The sequence below is a fragment of the Mirounga angustirostris genome, unplaced genomic scaffold (genome assembly GCF_029215605.1).
Source record: "Mirounga angustirostris isolate CCGP_5_RB_7025 unplaced genomic scaffold, mMirAng1.0.hap1 SCAF_4, whole genome shotgun sequence".
NCBI lineage: Eukaryota > Metazoa > Chordata > Mammalia > Carnivora > Phocidae > Mirounga > Mirounga angustirostris.
This window is the reverse complement of record NW_026991712.1, coordinates 153,298,811-153,318,010: the sequence shown is the minus strand read 5'-3', so window position 1 is coordinate 153,318,010 and position 19,200 is coordinate 153,298,811. Positions and strand designations below refer to the sequence as shown.

The 19,200-nt window shown below is 41.8% G+C and overlaps 1 protein-coding gene across 5 annotated transcripts in view; it reads right to left on the bottom strand.

Annotated features, from left to right (window-relative positions):
* Window positions 1-6,872: 6,872 nt before the first annotated feature.
* Window positions 6,873-19,200, bottom strand: part of STIL (STIL centriolar assembly protein) — a 79,246-nt gene continuing 66,918 nt past the window's right edge. For all 5 annotated transcript variants that reach the window (XM_064589185.1, XM_064589182.1, XM_064589181.1 and 2 more), the window contains exon 17: window positions 6,873-10,160. In XM_064589185.1, coding sequence (XP_064445255.1) covers window positions 9,374-10,160 — 787 coding nt within the window. In that variant the 3' untranslated portion in view covers window positions 6,873-9,373. The remainder of the gene's footprint in view (window positions 10,161-19,200) is intronic.

Genomic DNA, 19,200 nt, shown 5'->3' with positions numbered 1-19,200 from the left:
GAAGGGAAATGCAAAAATGACTCACCCACTTTGAAGAACTCTTTGGCAGTTCCTTATAAATATACAGTTTACAGACATACTCTTACTTGGGGGAGAATTGAAAAATATATATCCCCAATAACTCTAGAATACAATATTCATAGAAGCTTTATTCATAACAGCTAAAAACCAGAAACAATCTAAATGCCCATCAACAGATGAATGGATAAACAAATTGTGGTACGTTCATGCAATAGAATACTACTCAGCAATAAAAAAGAACCAAACCACTGATACATGCAAGAGTATGAAATAATCTCAAAAACATTATGGTCAGTGAAGGAGGACAGGCACAAAAGAGAATATTTGTGTGTGATTGCATTTATAGAGAACTCTAGGAAAGGCGAAGCTAAGCTATAAGGACAGAGTTCAGAACAGGGGTGGTGGTAGAGGAGAGATGACAGCAAGAGAGGCACAGGGGACTCTCTGCGGAATGAAAATATTCTATATCTTGATTCATGGTGCTGCTTATCCGAGCCTATGTGTGTCAAAAATCTGTACACTTCAAATGGGTGCATCTTATTGTGTATAAATCATGCCTCAGTGAAGTTGATCACATTTTGTGTGGCCTGGCTTCGGTCTTACCCTGTCCAGGACGCCGTCGCTGATCCATCCTGCGCTGACCCCCCTGCCCTTGCTGTCCTCGTTAGCATGCCCCAGGGCCCTCCGGGACAGTCTGACAGCCTGACGCTCGCTGCTTAGGGCCAGGCGGACAAGCAGCGGTAGATATCTGAGGACCGGAGAGGAACCGAATTGATGGTGCTTGCAAAAGTGACAGACACATCTGCCAGGAAGTAGGGTCACTTCCTCTGACCCTCAGTTTCCCCCTCTCTAATAGGGATGGGGCAAGGGGACCACAGGATCTGTCTTCCTTTTATCTCTTATCATCTCTTTCACCCTGCTGTCTCTATCTCAAGCTCTCGCGCTTTGGGTCTGCTCTTCTTTCTGTCTCTGTCTTTCATCTGGCTCTCATCTCTGCCTCCTTCCTCTTTCTGGGTCTCCACTCAGGCTCTCAGTGACAACTCCAGTTCCCCCACAGGTACCCGTAGAAGCAAGGAGTCTGCTTCCCTGCCCCGTCCTAGCGAGTCGGACTGATGGAGTGGTAGCCGGTCCGCCGGCTCTCTGGGGCGGCAGCATGGGAGCGATGAAAGGGGAGCAGGGAAAGTGAAGGGGAAGGGGAGCATTTTTTAAAGACACCATGAAGGAGACACACAGGCCTACCGGGCCCTGTCACACAACTCTGAGTCACCAGGAAAAGCCATGTCAGGAGGCCCTCTTGCCTGCATGGCTCTGTGCAGCCTGGGTTCTGTGTGTCCAGCCCGGAACCCACTCACAGGACTGAGCCTAATGGCTTGGATAAGAATACATGATTGATTGTCGACCCCATGGGCCTTGAATTCCTCCTCAACTACTTGGTAGCTGGTGGCCCTACGCAAGCTACTGCACTTTTCCCTGTCTCTGTTTCCTCATCTCTAAAATGGGGGTAAAGGTGCGCCTGGGAGGCTCAGTCGGTTAAGCATCTCCCTTCGGCTCAGATCATGATCTCAGGGTTCTAAGACCCAGGAGAGACTGTGTGTGGGGGGAGGGGTGAGTATTCTCACTGAGAAGGGTCAGACTAGACTTTACAAAACTGGTGTCATCTATCTTGGACTGTGGTAGCCCGGGCACATGTGGGGAAGTACAATAGCAGGTGCAAAGGCCCAGCGGTGGGAAGAGAAAGGGTACCTATGGGGATGGCGAGAAGCTCAGTGTGACTGTCACTCAAGTTATATGAAGGGGCTTTGTGGTGGATAAGGCAAGAACGGTGGGCCAGGGCTATCCAAAATGCATGCCCACCCAGCTTCATTCATTCTTTGATTCCACATTTACTAAGTGTCTAGTTTATGCCAGACAACATTGTAGGTGCCTGGACATCTATCCCCTTTCTTAGATAGCATGCTCCGCACTAGGTTAAGAAATCTGGCTTCCTTCTCATTCGATTACTAAAAGCTGTGGTGGGAGAGCAGTCATCCACCCTCTCTGGAACTCAGTTTCCTCATCTGTATAGTGTGCATGGCTCCTGCTTGTTTGTTCATTTTAAACAAATGCTTTTGAACAGTAATTGTGAGCCCTGTGGGGGCTGCCAGGGATGTAAGAGGACTCAGAGCCCATCTGGGCTGCCTGCCAGGAGCTGAGGCTGGTGCCTATGAGGCTCAGGAGAATGGAAAGGAGCCAACTGGAATCATATCCACGATCTCTGATCTTTGGCAGCACGAGGCTGGGTACTTTGCTTCTCCCAGGTCAGTCCCACCATAGTCTTGTTTCCCCAGGACTGTACACTGGGGGGTCCTGCTGCACTGGGTGGCAGGGTGTGGGGGGCCGGGTGAACACCAAGTAGATCTCCTTAGGCAGACCAAGGGAGCCAAGGACTTTGGCTGCCCTGGGACTTCCAGGAGAGCAGAAGTACCTGCCTCCAGCTTTTTCTCCTGTGTCCCTTAAACATCCCTCCAACATGGTGCCGACCACATATATCAGGGGGATTCTGTACCCCAACGAGCCCCTTGGAGACAGGGACCGGGTCTGATTTGTTTATGCCCCAGCATATCATAGAGACAGAGTAGCAGCCCTGCAATTGTATGTTGAAGGAAGAAGAGTAACAGAACTGGAGAAAGAAATCGAGGGAGAGGGACATCACCCAGCAGGAACCTGGCCCATGAACTTAGAGGAAGCCCGACTGGCCAGCCCTCCTGGCCCTAGAAACCAGCCGCGGAGAATGTGCAAGTGCATCCCATATGGCCCTTACAAGGAGAGAGAAATGGTTCCACAAATACGCTAGCTGTGAGTCGCAGCCCCTTCCTGAGGCAGCCCAGGAAATGCAGGCATTCATGGGGATGGGGCTCCTGGACACCTGGGCTCCGCAGGTACTCTGCGCTCCGTGGGGAGGAGAGAGCAGGTGGGGAGGGGGCTTCGAGAGTCACAGCGCAGGCCTCTCTAGGGTGAATCTGGGGGTTTGGAGCCAGCCACTCACCGGGAGTGACTCAGCTATGGTCCATGTACCTGCTCCCCTTCCAACCAGCATCTATGACCTTGTATCATCTTATCATGGTAGGAACATGGGCTTTAGGGAACTGAAAGACATGCTTCCAAGTCCCTGCTGGCACCAAGGGAGGAAGAGGAGGAGAAAAAGGGGAAGGAAAGGAGAATATGGGCTCTGAAGCTAGACACGCCTGAGTTCAAATCCTGACTTCACCTTTGTGACCTTGGGCACATCGCTTTACCACTGAGTCTCCACTTCCTTTCAGGGAGAATCCTGACATAGTGCTCAGGTTACTGCCCAGATTTGAATCCCTGTTTCCTATTGGCTGTGTGACCCCGGGGAAAGTTACTTAACCTCTCTGTTCCAAAGTTCTAGCCCAAAACATGAGGAATAATAAACGTATCTGCCTCTTAACATTTGTTGTGGGGACTAAGTTAACAAATGGAAAGGGCTTAGAACAGAGCAGGTGTATTCACTAAACTGTTGTTACTTCGCTGAGGACTATGCGTGTTTGCAGGTGAAACGGCATGTTTGCTTGACTGTCCCTTCACAGGGTTATTGTGAGGTCTAAATGACGTTCTGAGTAGGACTTAGATGGATGCGGATGAACAGGATTTTGCACATGTGTGTCTGGGCATGCATAAATGCATTTTTACCACAGTAGGCTCTGACAGTGCCTTTGCTTCCTTTGTTGTACTCCCTGGGGTCTAGCAGAAAGCCCCAGATATAGCAGGGACGGTCAGTAGACCTTGTCCCTGTGACCCTTCATTGGACAAGGGGATCATACCTGGTCCCTGACCTTGAGGAGCTCCCAGCCATGGGTACACATAACCAACATACAAGAGGACGAAAAGGACCAGAGAGAGGATTATGTAAAGTCGAAAGAGAAAAATGTCACTTTCACAACGGGATTCTGGGAAGGTTTGCTGCAGGATGGGGAGGGGATGTGGGGCAGGGAAGGTTTTAAGCTGTGTTTTGAAGGATACACGCAGGGCTTTGAACCCATGGAGGGTTTGGAGGCAAAGGAAGCCACGTGAGCAAAGCAAGAAGGCTGGGAAATGTGTGTGTGTGTGTGTGTGTGCGCAGACACTCCCGTTTTGGTTTTTTTCCTTTATGGTATAAAGGAAAATAGGAAGGGCCTAGGTTATTGCTTGATACCTAACTTACTGACTCAGATACCATGGCATATGACAGTATGGTCTAGAGTCCTGAATTCCGGTCCCAGCTCTGTGCTTACTAAGCTGTGTGAACTTGAGCAAGTCCCTTCTCAGGGTCCCAGTGTCCTCATTTGTACCATGAGGACCAAGTGATTTCTGAGGGCCCTGAAGCTCCGACACCCTTGAATACCTGACATCATCTTTTCCATTGTGTTTTTTATTAGTCCCTCTCATCCTCCTGGCCTCAGACCACCCATGAAGAGGCAGGACACAGAGCTCTCCCCAAATTCATCCCTTTCCTGGAGTTCAGCCTCTGACCAGGAAGTGGAAAACAGGATTTCCTCTGAGGATGTTCTCTGCGACCCAGACATTTCCGGTTTGGGGAATGGAGAGGAGGAGATAGGGAACATCACCTGTGCTTCCAAACCCTAAAGCCCCTTTTCGTGGGTTTGAGGTTTCCTTCCACGCTGAACTTTGAACTCCTTAAAAACAGAGACTATATAATTCAGAGCTGGAGAAAGACATGTTGGTACCCCTTAGAACAGATATCACTCCACATTTTGGTGGAGAAAACGGAACTCTTTTCCTTTTTAAATTGTGAAATATACTAAGCATCATAAAAAGTAGGGAAATCTCCTTTTCCTCACCTGTGACTGTGGAAATCCTTCAAAATCCTTCAAGTCCTAACTCCAATGCTGTCTCTTGCAGAAGCCTCTCCCTCCTCTGGACTTGCAAACCACTCCTCACACCCTGTATTTCTGCATCATTGTTTCATAATCACAGAATGCCAGATAGGCTAACCCTTCACCTCAAAAATTGGGAAATAAAAGCCTAGTGATAAGAGGTGACTTGCCCAAAGTCATAGAATTTGGGGCAGAGCAACAAGAGGAACCCAACTGTTGCTGACTCAGTGTTCTTTCTACTTGCATATTTTCTCCCTTTGGTTTCCTGACTCCAACTCCCTCCTCCAATGCTGCGCCTCTTCCTATCTCCTTGCTTCCCAACAAGCTGTTCCCTCTATCAGAAATACCATTTCTTCCCCTTCTCGTCCCTATTCTTCCTGCAAGATTCTGGAAAAATCTAGAACATCCTCAGAAGTACCCCACCTCCCAGCTCCTCTTAATATAGCTTCACACGTTATAGAGTTTTATTATCAGTGCTGACCTACCGTAGTGCTAATGTTTGCATGTCTGTCTCTGGTTAGATTGAGATCCTACACAGGCAAGTTTGTCCTGTTAATCACCTTATGCTCAGCCTCTAGTTTGAGTGCCCAGCAGAATCAACACTGGATACCTGCTGAATGATTAGGAGTGAAACAGGTGCTGGTGGGGAGAGGAAGAATGGAGGAAGAAGCTGTTGCTGGGCTGGATACTATGGAAGAACACAAGGCTGATGTCCTGGTTGTTAACTGTAAATGTATTACCTTGACCCAGTTGTACCTTATCTGTGTCTTTCTCATCATGAGTAAAAGGAGCCGTACATATTTCAGTCTGGTTTGGGATGTGAGGATTATATGGGGAAGTAGGTCAGAAAGCACTTGGAAAGTGTGAAGCAGTCTGCAAACCTAAGCCCTACCATTAAATTTCTTTTGCAGGCACAAAGCCCTCTCAGTTAATCTAGGAGGCTAGGAAAGGTTCTGCCCTCATAACATCTAGAAAATAAAGGCACAGAAAATTCTTTTCTTCCTCTAATTTTCTGGAGCCCATGCAGTAGACTCAGTTGACTACCATGATGTAAAATCATTGAGGTGAACTCTTTAACATTAACAGAGCTGGGGTTGCCTACTTCAGGACTGTTGAGTAAAAAATAGTAATTTCTGGTCTTGGCTCAAGGGCCAGGGGACTCCTTCCTGGGGCCAAATAAGGCATTACAGCTTGGAGGACAGCACATACTCAAAACAGCATTGACTGCAGTATTTGGAATCATTCATTCAGCTCAAGATGTTTCTTGTAGGAAGCTCTTCCGGAATTCCTCAGGCCTCGGAGAAGTTGTATTTCTCAGTGGCTTAGTAAGAGTTTGGGCTCTGGAATTATACTTGAGTTTACATCTCTGCTAGCAACTTACTTGGGTAAATTATCTCCCTCAGGCTGTTCCCTCATCTATGAGAATGACAATCACCAGCTCGGGTCAGCCAGGACACTTAAATGAACCAATCAATGCACATGGAGTACTCTGCATAGCACCCCGTGAACACATGGGAAGTCCTAAAAAGATGGAAGCTGTCCTGATTATGCTTCTGTGGCTCCTTACAGTCTAGATCACTCCTTTCAACTTTTCATCTGTCTCATACTGTGGTATGACTGTTTCCAGGGTGTATCTGTTTTCCCTAGAGTCTTTACAGCGGGCAAAAGGCAAGGTTTATGTCTAATAAGTCTGCATCTACTTCTGTGCAGCTCAGCACAGTAAAGGTAAGGCAGAGGACAAGTGAGCATAGAGTGATGAGGCAGCATAGTGTTCAGAGGTTGAGAGAGGGGACGTTTGGTGAAAGCAGAAGTGCCAATTGGCCAGACCTAGATGAATGGGTTTGTTTTCCAGAAGCTGAGGACTGGAAGCTCCATCATTTCTTTATTCCATTTGAAGTAGTACCCACGTATCTATAAATGGTATGCTGCGGGCCTGAATGAAAGAAAAGAATTCAGACAGTTATCACTTGAGAGGCGATCATCCAAAGTCTTTTAATCCAATTTTTTCAGTACTCATGCTTTGCCTGAAGATGCCTGCAACCTACCATAGCCATGAATTTACCAAATAACTTCCCACAGTAAAACATTTTTTTTTTTTTGAGAGACAAAGTGTGAGCGTGAGAGGATGCGGACAGCGGCGGGGGTGGGGGGGGTGGGGCGGGGAGGCAGAGGGAGGAGAGAGAACCTCAAGCAGACTCCATGCACAGTGCGAAGCCCGACAGCGGGCTCGATTTCACCACCCTAAGATCACGACTTGAGCTGAAATTGAGAGTCGGATGCTCAACCAACTGAGCCACCCTGGTGCCCCCACAGTAAAACATTCTTAGAAAACTTTCCAGAGGAGGCTTCAGTGATGGTCCCTCTTCTCTAGACAAGCATTTAGTAGAAAGAGACATTTTGTTGAATTACTCTGCAGTCTAAATTCAGTCTCCAAAACTGCTTAAGTGTCTTATCATTGGCCTTAAATTAGATGTGGTAACAGAAGGGATAGATTAGATTTTGCCTAAAAAGCTTCAGGTTGTTTTTATTGTTCAGACAGAGAGCTTCTTGTTTGGTGTGAAAATGACAGGGTTCCCAGTGATAATGGTATAGTTATAGTTAATGAGGCTGTCAGTTAATTCACTAGCATTCTCTCAGGTTTTTCAAACACGTGCAATAGAAATTGTGCCCACGTTGGCTTCTTGGGTGAGGTATTGAGGGCTAAGGTTAAATACAGCACACTTGAAGTGGCGTTGACAATTCCGTTTCTTAAAAGTTGACTCTAGTGAAGCCTTTAAGTGGGTTTTTATGCTATTTATTAAACTGGAGTGCCAAATGATGTCTAAGGAGACAGAAGGAGACACAGACTCATGGTCATTGCCATCTCCATGTCTTACTTTTCACCGGAAAGAGCAATGCTGCAGGGCAACAGGCAGCAACTGTCCCGGCTCCAGGGGGGACCAGCAGAGGGCCGCCAGGTCACTATCCTCTGGCTTACAGACTGGGAACTGTTCTATCAGATTATTCCCTCAGATGGCCCAGATGAGTTGGAAGGTATTTAGAGATCCAAAGTCCTCTTCTTTCCAGCTTACATATCAAACTTGGATATAAGGCAATGACAGCTTAACTTCAGCAGAAGAGCTTTATCTCTCAAGTGAGTGAGGACTTTTTCCATTATATTTAGAAATAAAAATTTAAAACTTAATTTTAAGAAGGTGGGGGAAAAAAGGGAAGCAACACTAACATCTTGGGTGGATCTCAAGGACATTATACTTAGTGAAAACCAACTTCAAAAAGTTACACACTGTGATGCCATTTATATTAACAACCTCAAAATGACAACATTCTAGTGATGGAGAACAGACCACTGGTTGTCAGGGATTAGGGTTGGGGGGTGGGCGCGGATTGTATTTTAAAAGGACAGCACTAGGGAGGTTCTTTGTGGTGGTGAACAGTTCTGTATGCTAACTGTGGTGGAAGTTATACAAATCTGTAAGTGACAAAATTTCATAGAGTTATACACCAAAAAGTAAATAAATGAGTGCATGTAGAAACTTGTGAAACCTGAAAGGTCTGTGGTTTAGTTACTAATATTGTACCCAATATCAATTTCTTGGTTTTGATCATTTGCTATGGTTATGTAAAATACTATAATTGGGGATTGCTGGGTAAAGGGTATACCTGAACTGTGTTATTATTTTTGTAACTTTTTGGGAGTCAAAAAAGTTTTTTCAAAACAAGGGGAGAAGGATATGCTATAGAGGAAAACAGTAAATCTAGACATTTTTATTAAGTTCTATTAAAAAATATGAAAACATTTGAAATATTCAAAGTTTATAAAACACACTCATACTCAATCATTTTCTTATTTTGTGATAGCTAGTGCTATAAGCTAAAAATGTTACATTAACATCAACCCACCAGACTGCAAAAGCTTTACTTCCACAGAATTTAACAAATGTGCATCTTAATTAAGAGAACATCTATACTCATTGTATAAAAGATCTTAAAGTTATTTTTAAAAATAAAACTTTCCCCTTAAATTCAATAAGGGTTGATTTAGCTGATTTAGTCAGGGTCATGATAAGTTTATTTTACATTATTTCAGGTGATCCTGGGTAGATGCAGAGATGCAACATGCTAGGAAAATGGAGTTACTTTTCACAATTTCCAGCATAAAAGGGCAGTTCAGATGCAGAGTTGGATAGTACCGGTTTACCTAAATTTGTCAAAATAACTGATCTCAGGATTTGTTTAAAAAAGACTGCAGGGATGCTGAACAAGCTCTACTTGAACAGAGCACTTCACCCTCCTCTACAAGTGCACCAACTCACAGACCATCATCAGGTCACCTGCTCAGCTCTTCACAATCAGCTGCTACCAAAAACAGACTGGCCCCTAGGATGCTTAGGCATCCCCCAACTACCAAAGGCTCTGGCTTCCCTAAGTCTCTTCAAGAGACACCCCATCCTCCTAACAGGAGGGTGTGAGTTTAAGGTTTAAAATAATTTTGGCAACTGTCTGAGCCGCTTTACATCTAAGAAGGTGCCTACTGAATTCATACTACTCATTTGCTTTAAAGTTTCAGGTTTCAAACTTTCGGGAAGAATTGGAGTGTCCCTTTCATTTTCTTTCTCAGGATGTTGGGTAAACTCTGCTTTTCCAGTTCGGAGGTTCATTGCAGGACTTGGTTTAAGGTTTTTTAATAAGAAAGCTGGGTTTTCATTCAATTGCTGAGTTGCTTTTGGCTGAACAACTTCATTTGTAATATTTCTCAATACTGGTGTATCTGTGTGGGTGCTCACGGATTCACAGTTATAACGATTAATGATCTCACAGGCATTCCTAGAAGGCTCTTTCTGACAGTCAAATTGTTCAGGTATGGATATAAGGTTTTGATTCAATAAATGTTCACTCTTGCTATCTGTATTGTTTGGAGGCTCCTCTTCATCTTCACTGTTATCGCTGCTTTGTATGAGTCCGTATCTCTTCATATATTTTTTGGTTGCAAATGACATGTTGTTTGGTGAAATTAGACTAAGCCCCACTGTGCTTCTGTCTGTATTAATATGTAGAAGGCTAAAAGATGAGTCACAGTTATTTTGGTTTGATCGAGTGAGAGATAGTTGTGACAGCTGACTTTCATTTAAATATTTCAGAGCTATAGCATTTGCCTCCATGCTCAAATCCACACCGCTGGGGCTTAAGCCACTCATGCCAACATTAGCAAATGACATGTAGTTTAATCCAGAAATCACTGCTTCAGGGCTGATGCATGCTAACACACTGAAAGACACAAAAGAGTAGGCCATCATTTATCTTATTTTGAGCACCAAAATCATGTTATTCAAATGTATTCCACTCCATGAAAGTAACAAAAGGTCTTCACTTTACTTCATGGTGCTTTTTTAGCTGAGTGCTCAAACATCTAAGTCTTAATGATTCAGATACATTCAAGAGATAAATATGATAAACTAGAAGGTAATCCATGATTCAAAGACTGAAAGTGGAACACAAACTAGTTTTCCTAAATTTATACATCAGTCATGGTTTTAAGGACAAATACAGCACCCCAAAATATAAGAGCCATTCAATTTTGGTAAAATAAAACAAAAATAAAATCAAACAGAAAAAACATCTGATGATATAACATTTACAAGCTTTGGTGAGTAGCTCAGAATATTAAATTGTTCACAGTTGAAGAGATTCCATTTGTAATGAGTGAAAAACATCAACCAGTCTCTGGATATGGACTAATGTGTGTATCTCTGTATACACTAATTTTCTTTCATTAGATATAATCTTCAGCCCACTTTTGATTGGTGTTATCTCATTAACTAATTGACTTGTGTTCTTCCTTAATACCATAAATACAATAATAGCTGCTAATTTTTATTGATGCCTTATTATATGCCAGGCACTCTGCTAAATATTCAGTATCTCATTTAATCCTCACAGAAACCTTTCTTGGAGATTTCTTCCCTTTCCAATATTCTGACCTCATTCTCCCCTCTCCAACACTTCACATTTGTGTCATTTACTGCAGTTCATATATTTAACTCACATTTTTTTATTTATCATCTAACTCCTTCATGAAACCCCATGAGGGCAGGGATTTTTAACATATTCCCCCCCCAAACCCCCACCCCCGGTCAATATCCTTGGTGGCTGGAAACAGTCCTGGTCCATAGTAGGCACTCATTAAATATTTACTAAACGAATAAAAGAAATAAGTACTATTATCTTGATTTTACTGTTGAAAAAACTAAGGAATAGAGATTTTTAACTGCTTTCCCTAACCCGAACAGCTAGGAACTGAAAAGCTGAGACCAGGTCTGCCTTATTCCCTGGGGCTCTACAACCACTGTTTCACTATACTGTATGCAACAACTTGTATTTCGCTATCAGCTTTTCTGTTCCCTAAAAATTAGAATCCTTTGTGTACCATTTGTTGTGGTAAACATTATATTCTGGTCAAAAACATTGATATGATCTTCCATATCACCCAGTGGAGCTGTTCTATATATGCCAGCCACTCCTGTATCCCTATCCCCATAAAACCCAAATAACGACCAGGTATTTTCATTCTGAGAAGCACCTGAAATTTTTTTTTTTTTTAAGATTTTATTTATTTATTTGAGAGAGAGAGAATGAGAGACAGAGAGCATGAGAGGGAGGAGGGTCAGAGGGAGAAGCAGACTCCCTGCCGAGCAGGGAGCCTGATGCGGGACTCGATCCCGGGACTCCAGGATCATGACCTGAGCCGAAGGCAGTCGCTTAACCAACTGAGCCACCCAGGCGCCCTGAATTAGATTTTCTTTTATAGAATAGCTAAAGAATCTATATAAATCCATAAACCAGTCAATATCAGTTTAGAAGTTTCTTCAAGTTTCATTGTGTAACATAGCTCGCTAGTTTCAATATGGGGTTAGGGGAAACAACATGACTTTGAAAACAAAACAAATCAATAATACTCAGAACCAATGCATATAAACACCGGGGTAATTAAAGATGAGAAGCATAAGGAGGCCATTCCACTAATCAAATCCTAACAGCCTTGAGCACAAATATACTATGGTAGAATCTCATTATATGGGCAGTCACAAAAGGATGATGAGAATCCATTTATGTTTGTATATGAGAGTCACAGGCTGACAATTAAGGGAAGCTCAAAAATCATTCCAACTTACTTAAAAATGAAAACCAACCTTGACTTTACTGTCCTGTTTGAATCTCAATTAGTTACCTCTTACTTATCCTACATAGGGTTTTCAACTAATAAGTAGAAAGGAAGAAAGCAACTAAAGAGACTACTTAAGATCTGTTTTGAATTTGAAAGGAATTGAAAATATGCCTATAGAGGCTGTTGCCAGACACTAAAACCACAATCTCCATCTTCCCTACAATTTCTAGGGTTGTCTAGGACCTTCTTTCATTGCTCTGCTGCCCAATCTCTGCAGTGTTCTGGAACAGGAAAGCAGAAAGGAAATCTTTGGGGCACCTGGGTGGCTCAGGTTAAGTGTGTGTGCCTTCAGTTCAGGTCATGATACCAGGGTTCCTGGATCAAGCCCTGCACTGGGCTCCCTGCTCAGCGGGGAGTCTGCTTCTCCCTCTGCTCCCCACCCCCCCACTGCTCATATACACTCGCTCTCTCAAATAAATAAAATCTTAAATAAAAAAAAAAAAAAAAAGAAAGGAAATCTTCCTTCACTTGTCTCAGCTACTCATCTTGAGGGAGGACCTACTCCTGAAGTCCAGAACTGAAACATGAAATAAGTTTTCAAATAGGTACAATGACAAAGAATAGGTGGTATAGAGAACTAGGGGGAACAGTGTGGATTGTAAGAATTATACAGTACTTTCTTGGAATACTAAACTAATTTCTAACACTATTTCTATAGGACAATGTACCTTAAATTCTAAACAACTGCCTTATGAACTTTAAGCATACCAGTTATATATTATACTCATATGTGTTAAAAGATAACAATACAAGACCATAATTAGTGACAATAAATACTACAGAGGTGCTAAGAAATAAAGCATTCACTGTAAGCTTCAGTGATGACCCAAATAGGTGGGATTTCACTAATTTAGCAAATGACTCATGGGAGGCCCAACAAATGTGGTAGAAGAAAAGAGGATTCAGAGATATATAAAGCTCATGATCTTGCTGGATAGACTATCACAGGAACATGCTATAATCTACGAGGAACAAGGTCTTCTGACTAAAAACATCAATATTCTGGGGAGGGGTCCAGGAAACCTTGACAAAGGAGGTATCATGTGAGTTCAGTTTTGAAGGATAGATAAGAGGATCTGGCAGGCAGAAAGGTCAAAAAGAGTATTCCAGGTAAAAGTAACAGCAAAGAACCTTGCAAATACCAATGCTGGGTAAGCTGGAAGTTGGTAGAGAGTGATAGATTATACTAAAAAAATAAGTTTAAGACAAACTGTGAAACAATGTGAATTAATTAGATATTTAGATGGTCTTATGTCTGGAGTATTCTCTCAGCCTAAGATTAATGACAGACAAAATCTGACTTCTATGTGTTAGAAAGAGTTTCAGTGTAGTTTCATTTGTACCTTTCCTTTTTAAGTTTGCTTATTGATTGATTGATTGATGGGGGGGGACAGAGGGAGAGGGAGAGAGTCTCAAGCAGACTCCACACTGAAATGGTGCCCAATGGAGAGCCTGATCTCATGACCTCAAGATCACAACCTGAGCTGAAACCAAGAATCAGACGCTTACCCAACTGTGCCACCCAGGGGCCCCAGTTTCATTTTTAATAATAATAATAATAATAATAATAATAATAATAATAATAATATGTGGAACCCATTAATAATTGATAAAATATAAATTAAGAATAGCTTAAGATATTTTTGGACTAAATTAGCACACACCTTTTAAAAGGGCAATTTTAGGCACTTGGGTGGTGCAGTTGGGCATCTGGCTCTTGGTTTTGGTTCAGGTCATGATCTCAGGGTCATGAGATCAAGCCCTGCATCAGGCTCCACACTCAGCACAGTCTGCTTGTTCTTTTCCCTCCCCTTCGCCCCCCCCCCCAAAATCTTAAAAAGGGCAATTTTAATATGGGGTAATTATAATACAGTACGAAAATACTGCTAATGTTAGCTACCTCTCCTATGTGCTTCTACAACAAACTGTATCTGTCCTTTTCAAAGGAGGCAACAGAATATATTATAGTTGACTATCTGTGTGTCTTCTCCACTACACTATGAGCTCTGTGAGGGCAAAGATGTCTTCAACAGGTTATCTTGTATGCCATGATGTCTCTCAGAGCTGGCTCAAAACAGAGGTTCAAAACGTATTTATTAAAGTAAAATGAGTGAAAGTACTGGTGAAATAGTAAGACATATAGCTGGTAAGACTGCAAAACCTTGGGGCGCTGGGTGGCTCAGTTGGTTAAGCGACTGCCTTCGGCTCAGGTCATGATCCTGGAGTTCGGGAATCGAGTCCTGCATCGGGCTCCCTGCTCAGCGGGGAGTCTGCTTCTCCCTCTGACCCTCCTCCCTCTCATGCTGTCTCTCAAATAAATAAATAAAATCTTTAAAAAAAAAAAAAAAAAGACTGCAAAAACTTACTCTTTCAAAAAGCAATGTAGCAACAGCTTTAACATTTTCCTACCTTTTTGACTTAGCCTTCCCATTTCTGAGTCTCTAACAAAATAATCCTAAAACTAAAAAAATGCAATCTTTGCAAAAAGATGTTCATCATAGCAACATTTAAAATAGTAAGAAAATGGGGCACCTGACTGGCTCAGTCAGTTAAGCATCCGACTCTTGATATCAGTGCAGGTGTAGTTCAAGCTAGGCATGGAGCCCACTTAAAAAAAAAAAGTAAGAAACTGGGGTGCCTGGTTGGCTCAGACAGTAGAGCATGTGACTCTTGATCTCAGGGTTGTAAGTTCAAGCTCCATGTTAGGTGCTGAGATTATTTAAAAATGAAAATCTTTAAAAAATAAAAATAAAAAAGTAATTTAAGAAATTGAAACTAACTTCACAAGTTCTTTTCAGTTCTGACAAGAAGAGAAGGGTAAGGTAAACAAATGCTATGTCTCATTTAATGGATTATTATATCCCTATTAAATATGATGCTTAGAAAGGGTTACAACAATTTGGAAACATTATTTCCTAATGTAAAGCCAAAAAAAATTTTGGGTTTTTTTTGGTAGACACAGCATGGTCAAAACACAAAGCAGCAAACCATGTACCACCATGAGACCCCACCAAAAAAATTAAATAAGCAGTAAGCAATAGAGCAAAACAGTAACAAAACAAAACAACTTTGGAGTTTGGAGTTAGAGAAGAGTAGGTTTAAAATCATAGGTATGGGGCCTTAAGCAAATTGATACTTAATTTCCTTATCTATAAAACAGGAGTAATAGTGTCTACCACACAGATTACTGTTAAGGATTAAATGAAAAATACTGCATAGGCGATAGTCCAAGATGGTGGAGGAGTAGGAGAACTTAGTTTCATCTGCTCCCAGGAATTTAGCTAGATAGCCATCAAATCACCTGCAATTCAACTGGAGATTGAAGAAAAGAATAACTGCAACTCTATTTTCTACAAATAGAAAAGTGACCACTTTCTGCAAGGTAGGAGGTGCAGAGAAGTGAATCCGAGGTGATATATGGGAGGATAAACCGCAGAGGGGAGGGGGCCTCTGTCAGCCGGCTACCAGCAAGTGAGAGCACAAAATCAGAACTTTCAGAAGTCTGCTCCGGTGATGGACATTGGGGCCTGAAAAGTGCTCAGGTGGGTAAACGGGGCGGAATCCTAGGTGGGACAGCATGGTCTCAGGATGACACTAGTTGGGCTCAAAAAAAGCATAGAAGACACTACAGAATCCCTTTCTGGAAAAATAAAAGAACTAAAAATCTAATCAAGTCGAAATTAAAAAGGCTATTAATGAGATGCAATAAAAAATGGAGGCTCTAACTGCTAGGATAAATGAGGAAGAAGAGAGAATTAGTGATACAGAAGACAAAATGATGGAGAATAAAGAAGCTGAGAAAAAGAGAGAGAAACAACTACTGGATCATGAGGGGAGAATTCAAGAGATAAGTGATACCATAAAGCAAAACAATATTATAACAATTGGAATGCCAAAAGAAGAGGAAAGAGAGAGAGGGGCAGAAGGTATATTGGAGCAAATTATAGCCGAGAACTTCCCTAATCTGGGGAAGGAAACAGGCATTCAAGTTCAGGAGGCACAGAGAACACCCTCAAATCAATAAAAAGAGTCAACACCTTGACATATAATAGTGAAACTTGCAAATCTCAGAGACAAAGAGAAAATCCTGAAAGCAGCTCAGGACAAGAGGTCTCTAACCTACAAAGGTAGAAACATTAGACTGGCAGTAGGCCTATCCACGGAGACCTGCCAGGCCAGAAAGGATTGACATGATATATTCAGGGTGCTAAATGAGAAAATATGCAGCCAAGAATACTTTATCCAGGAAGGATGTCATTCAAAATAGGAGGAGAGATAAAAAGCCTCCAGGACAAACAGAAACTAAAAGAATTTGTGATCACTAAACCAGCCTTGCAAGAAATATTAAAGGGGATCCTTTAAGCGAAGAGACAGCCCAAAAGTAACACAGACCAGAAAGGAACAGAGACAATATATAGAAACAGTGACTTTACAGGTAATACAATGGCACTAAATTCCTATCCTTTGATAGTTATTCTGAATATAAATGGGCTAATTGCCCCAATCAAAAGACACAGGGTATTGGATTGGATAAAAGAGCAAGACCCATCGATATGCTGTCTGTCAGCAAGAGACTCATTTTAGACCCAAAGACACCTCCAGATTGAAAGTGAGGGGGTGGAAAACCATTTATCATGCTAATTATCATGCATTTATCATGCTAATTTATCAAAAGAAAGCTGGGGTAGCAATCCTTATATCAGACAAATTAGATCTTAAACCAAAGACTGTAGTAAGAGATGAGGAAGGACACTATATCATAATTAAAGGGTCTATCCAACAGGAAGATCTAACAATTGTAAAAATTTATGCCCCTAACATGGGAGCAGCTGATTATATAAACCAATTAACAAAATTAAAGAAACACATTGATAATAATACAATAAGAAATAGTAGGGGACTTTAACACCTCACTCACAGCAATGGACAGATCATCTAAGCAGAATATCAACATGGAAACAAGGGCTTTGAATGACACACTGGACCAGATGGGCTTCACAGATATGCTCAGAGTATATTCCATCCTAAAGCAACAGAATACACATTCTTCTCGAGTGCACATGGACCATTCTCCAGAACAGATGATATACTGGGTCACATCAGGTCTCAACCGGTACCAAAAGATTGGGATCATTCCCTGCATATTTTCAGACCACAGTGCCTTGAAACTGGAACTCAATCACAAGAGGAAATTTGGAAAGAACTCAAATACATGGAGGCTAAAGAGCATCCTACTAAAGAATGGGTCAACCAGGAAATTAAAGAAGAATTTTTTTTTTTAAAGTCATGGAAACAAATGAAAATGAAAATACAACTGTTCAAAACCTTTGGGATGCAGCAAAGGTGGTCCTAGGAGGGAAGTATGTAACAATAAAAACTTTTCTCAAGAAACAAGAAAGGTCTCAAACACACAACCTAACCTTCCACCTAAAAGAGCTGGAGAAAGAACAGCAAATAAAGCCTAAACCCCGTCGGAGAAGAGAATTAATAAAGATTAGAGCAGAAATCAATGAAACAGAAACCAAAAGAACAGTAGAACAGATCAAGGAAACTAGGAGCTGGTTCTTTCAAAGAATTAATAAGATCGACAAACCCCTGGCCAGACTTAATTAAAAAGAAAAGAGAAATGACCCAAATAAATAAAATCATGAATGAAAGGGGCAAGATCACAACCAACACCAAAGAAATACAATTATAAGAACATATGATGAGCAGCTATATGCCAACAAATTAAGCAATCTGGAAGAAATGGATGCATTCCTAGAGATGTATAAACTCCCAAAACTGAAACAGGAAGAAACAGAAAACCTGAACAGACCCATAATCAGCAAGGAAACTGAAGCAGTAATCAAAAATCTCCCAACAAATAAGAGCCCAGGGCTGGATGGCTTCCAAGGGGAATTCTATCAAACATTTAAAAAAGAATTAATACTTATTCTTCTGAAGCTCTTTCAAAAAATAGAAATGAAAGGAAAACTTTCAAACTCTTTCTATGAGGCCAGCATTACCTTGATCCCAAAACCAGACAAAGAGCTTACCAAAAAGGAGTATGACAGACCAATATCCCTGATGAACATGGATGCAAAAATTCTCACCAAAATACTAGCCAATAGGATCCAACAGTACATTAAAAGGATTATTCACAACCAAGTGGGATTTATTCCTGGGTTGCAAGGGTGGTTCAACATCTGCAAATCAATCAATGTGATACAATACACATAAATAAAAGGACAAGAACCCTATGATCCTTCCAACAGATGCAGAAAAAGCATTTGACTAAGTACAGCATCCTTTCTTGATTAAAACTCTTCACAGTGTAGGGATAGAGGGAACATACCTCAGTATCATAAAAGCCATCTATGAAAAGTCCACAGTGAATATCATTCTCAATGGGGCAAAACAGAGTTTTCCCCCTAAGATCAGGAACATTGCAGGGATGCCCACTATCACCACTGCTGTTCAACATAGTACTAGAAGTCCTAGCGTCAGCAATCAGACAACAAAAAGAAACAAAAGACATCCGAATCAGCAAAGAAGTCAAACTCTCACTCTTTGCAGATGACATGATACTCTATGTGGAAAACCCAAAACTCCACCCCAAAATTCCTAGAACTCATACAGGAATTCGGCAAAGTGGCAGGATATAAAATCAATGCACAGAAATCAGTTGCATTTCTATACACCAACAGTGAGACAGAAGAAAGAGAAATTAAGGAATTGATCCCATTTACAATTGCCCAAAACCATAAGATACCTAGGAATAAACCTAACCAAAGAGGCGAAGGATCTGTACTAGAACACTCAGGAAAGAAACTGAGGAAGACAAAATGAAATGGGAAAACGTTCCATGCTCATGGATTGGAAGAACAAATATCATTAAAATGTCTAGGCTACCTAGAGCAATCTACATATTCAATGCAATCCCTATCAAAATACCATCAACGTTTTTCAGAGAGCTGGAACAAATAATCCTAAAATCTGTATGGAATCACAACAGACCCAGAAGAGCCAAAGCAATTCTGAAAAAGAAAAGCAAAGCTGGTGGCATCACAATTCCGGACTTCAAGCTCTATTACAAAGCTG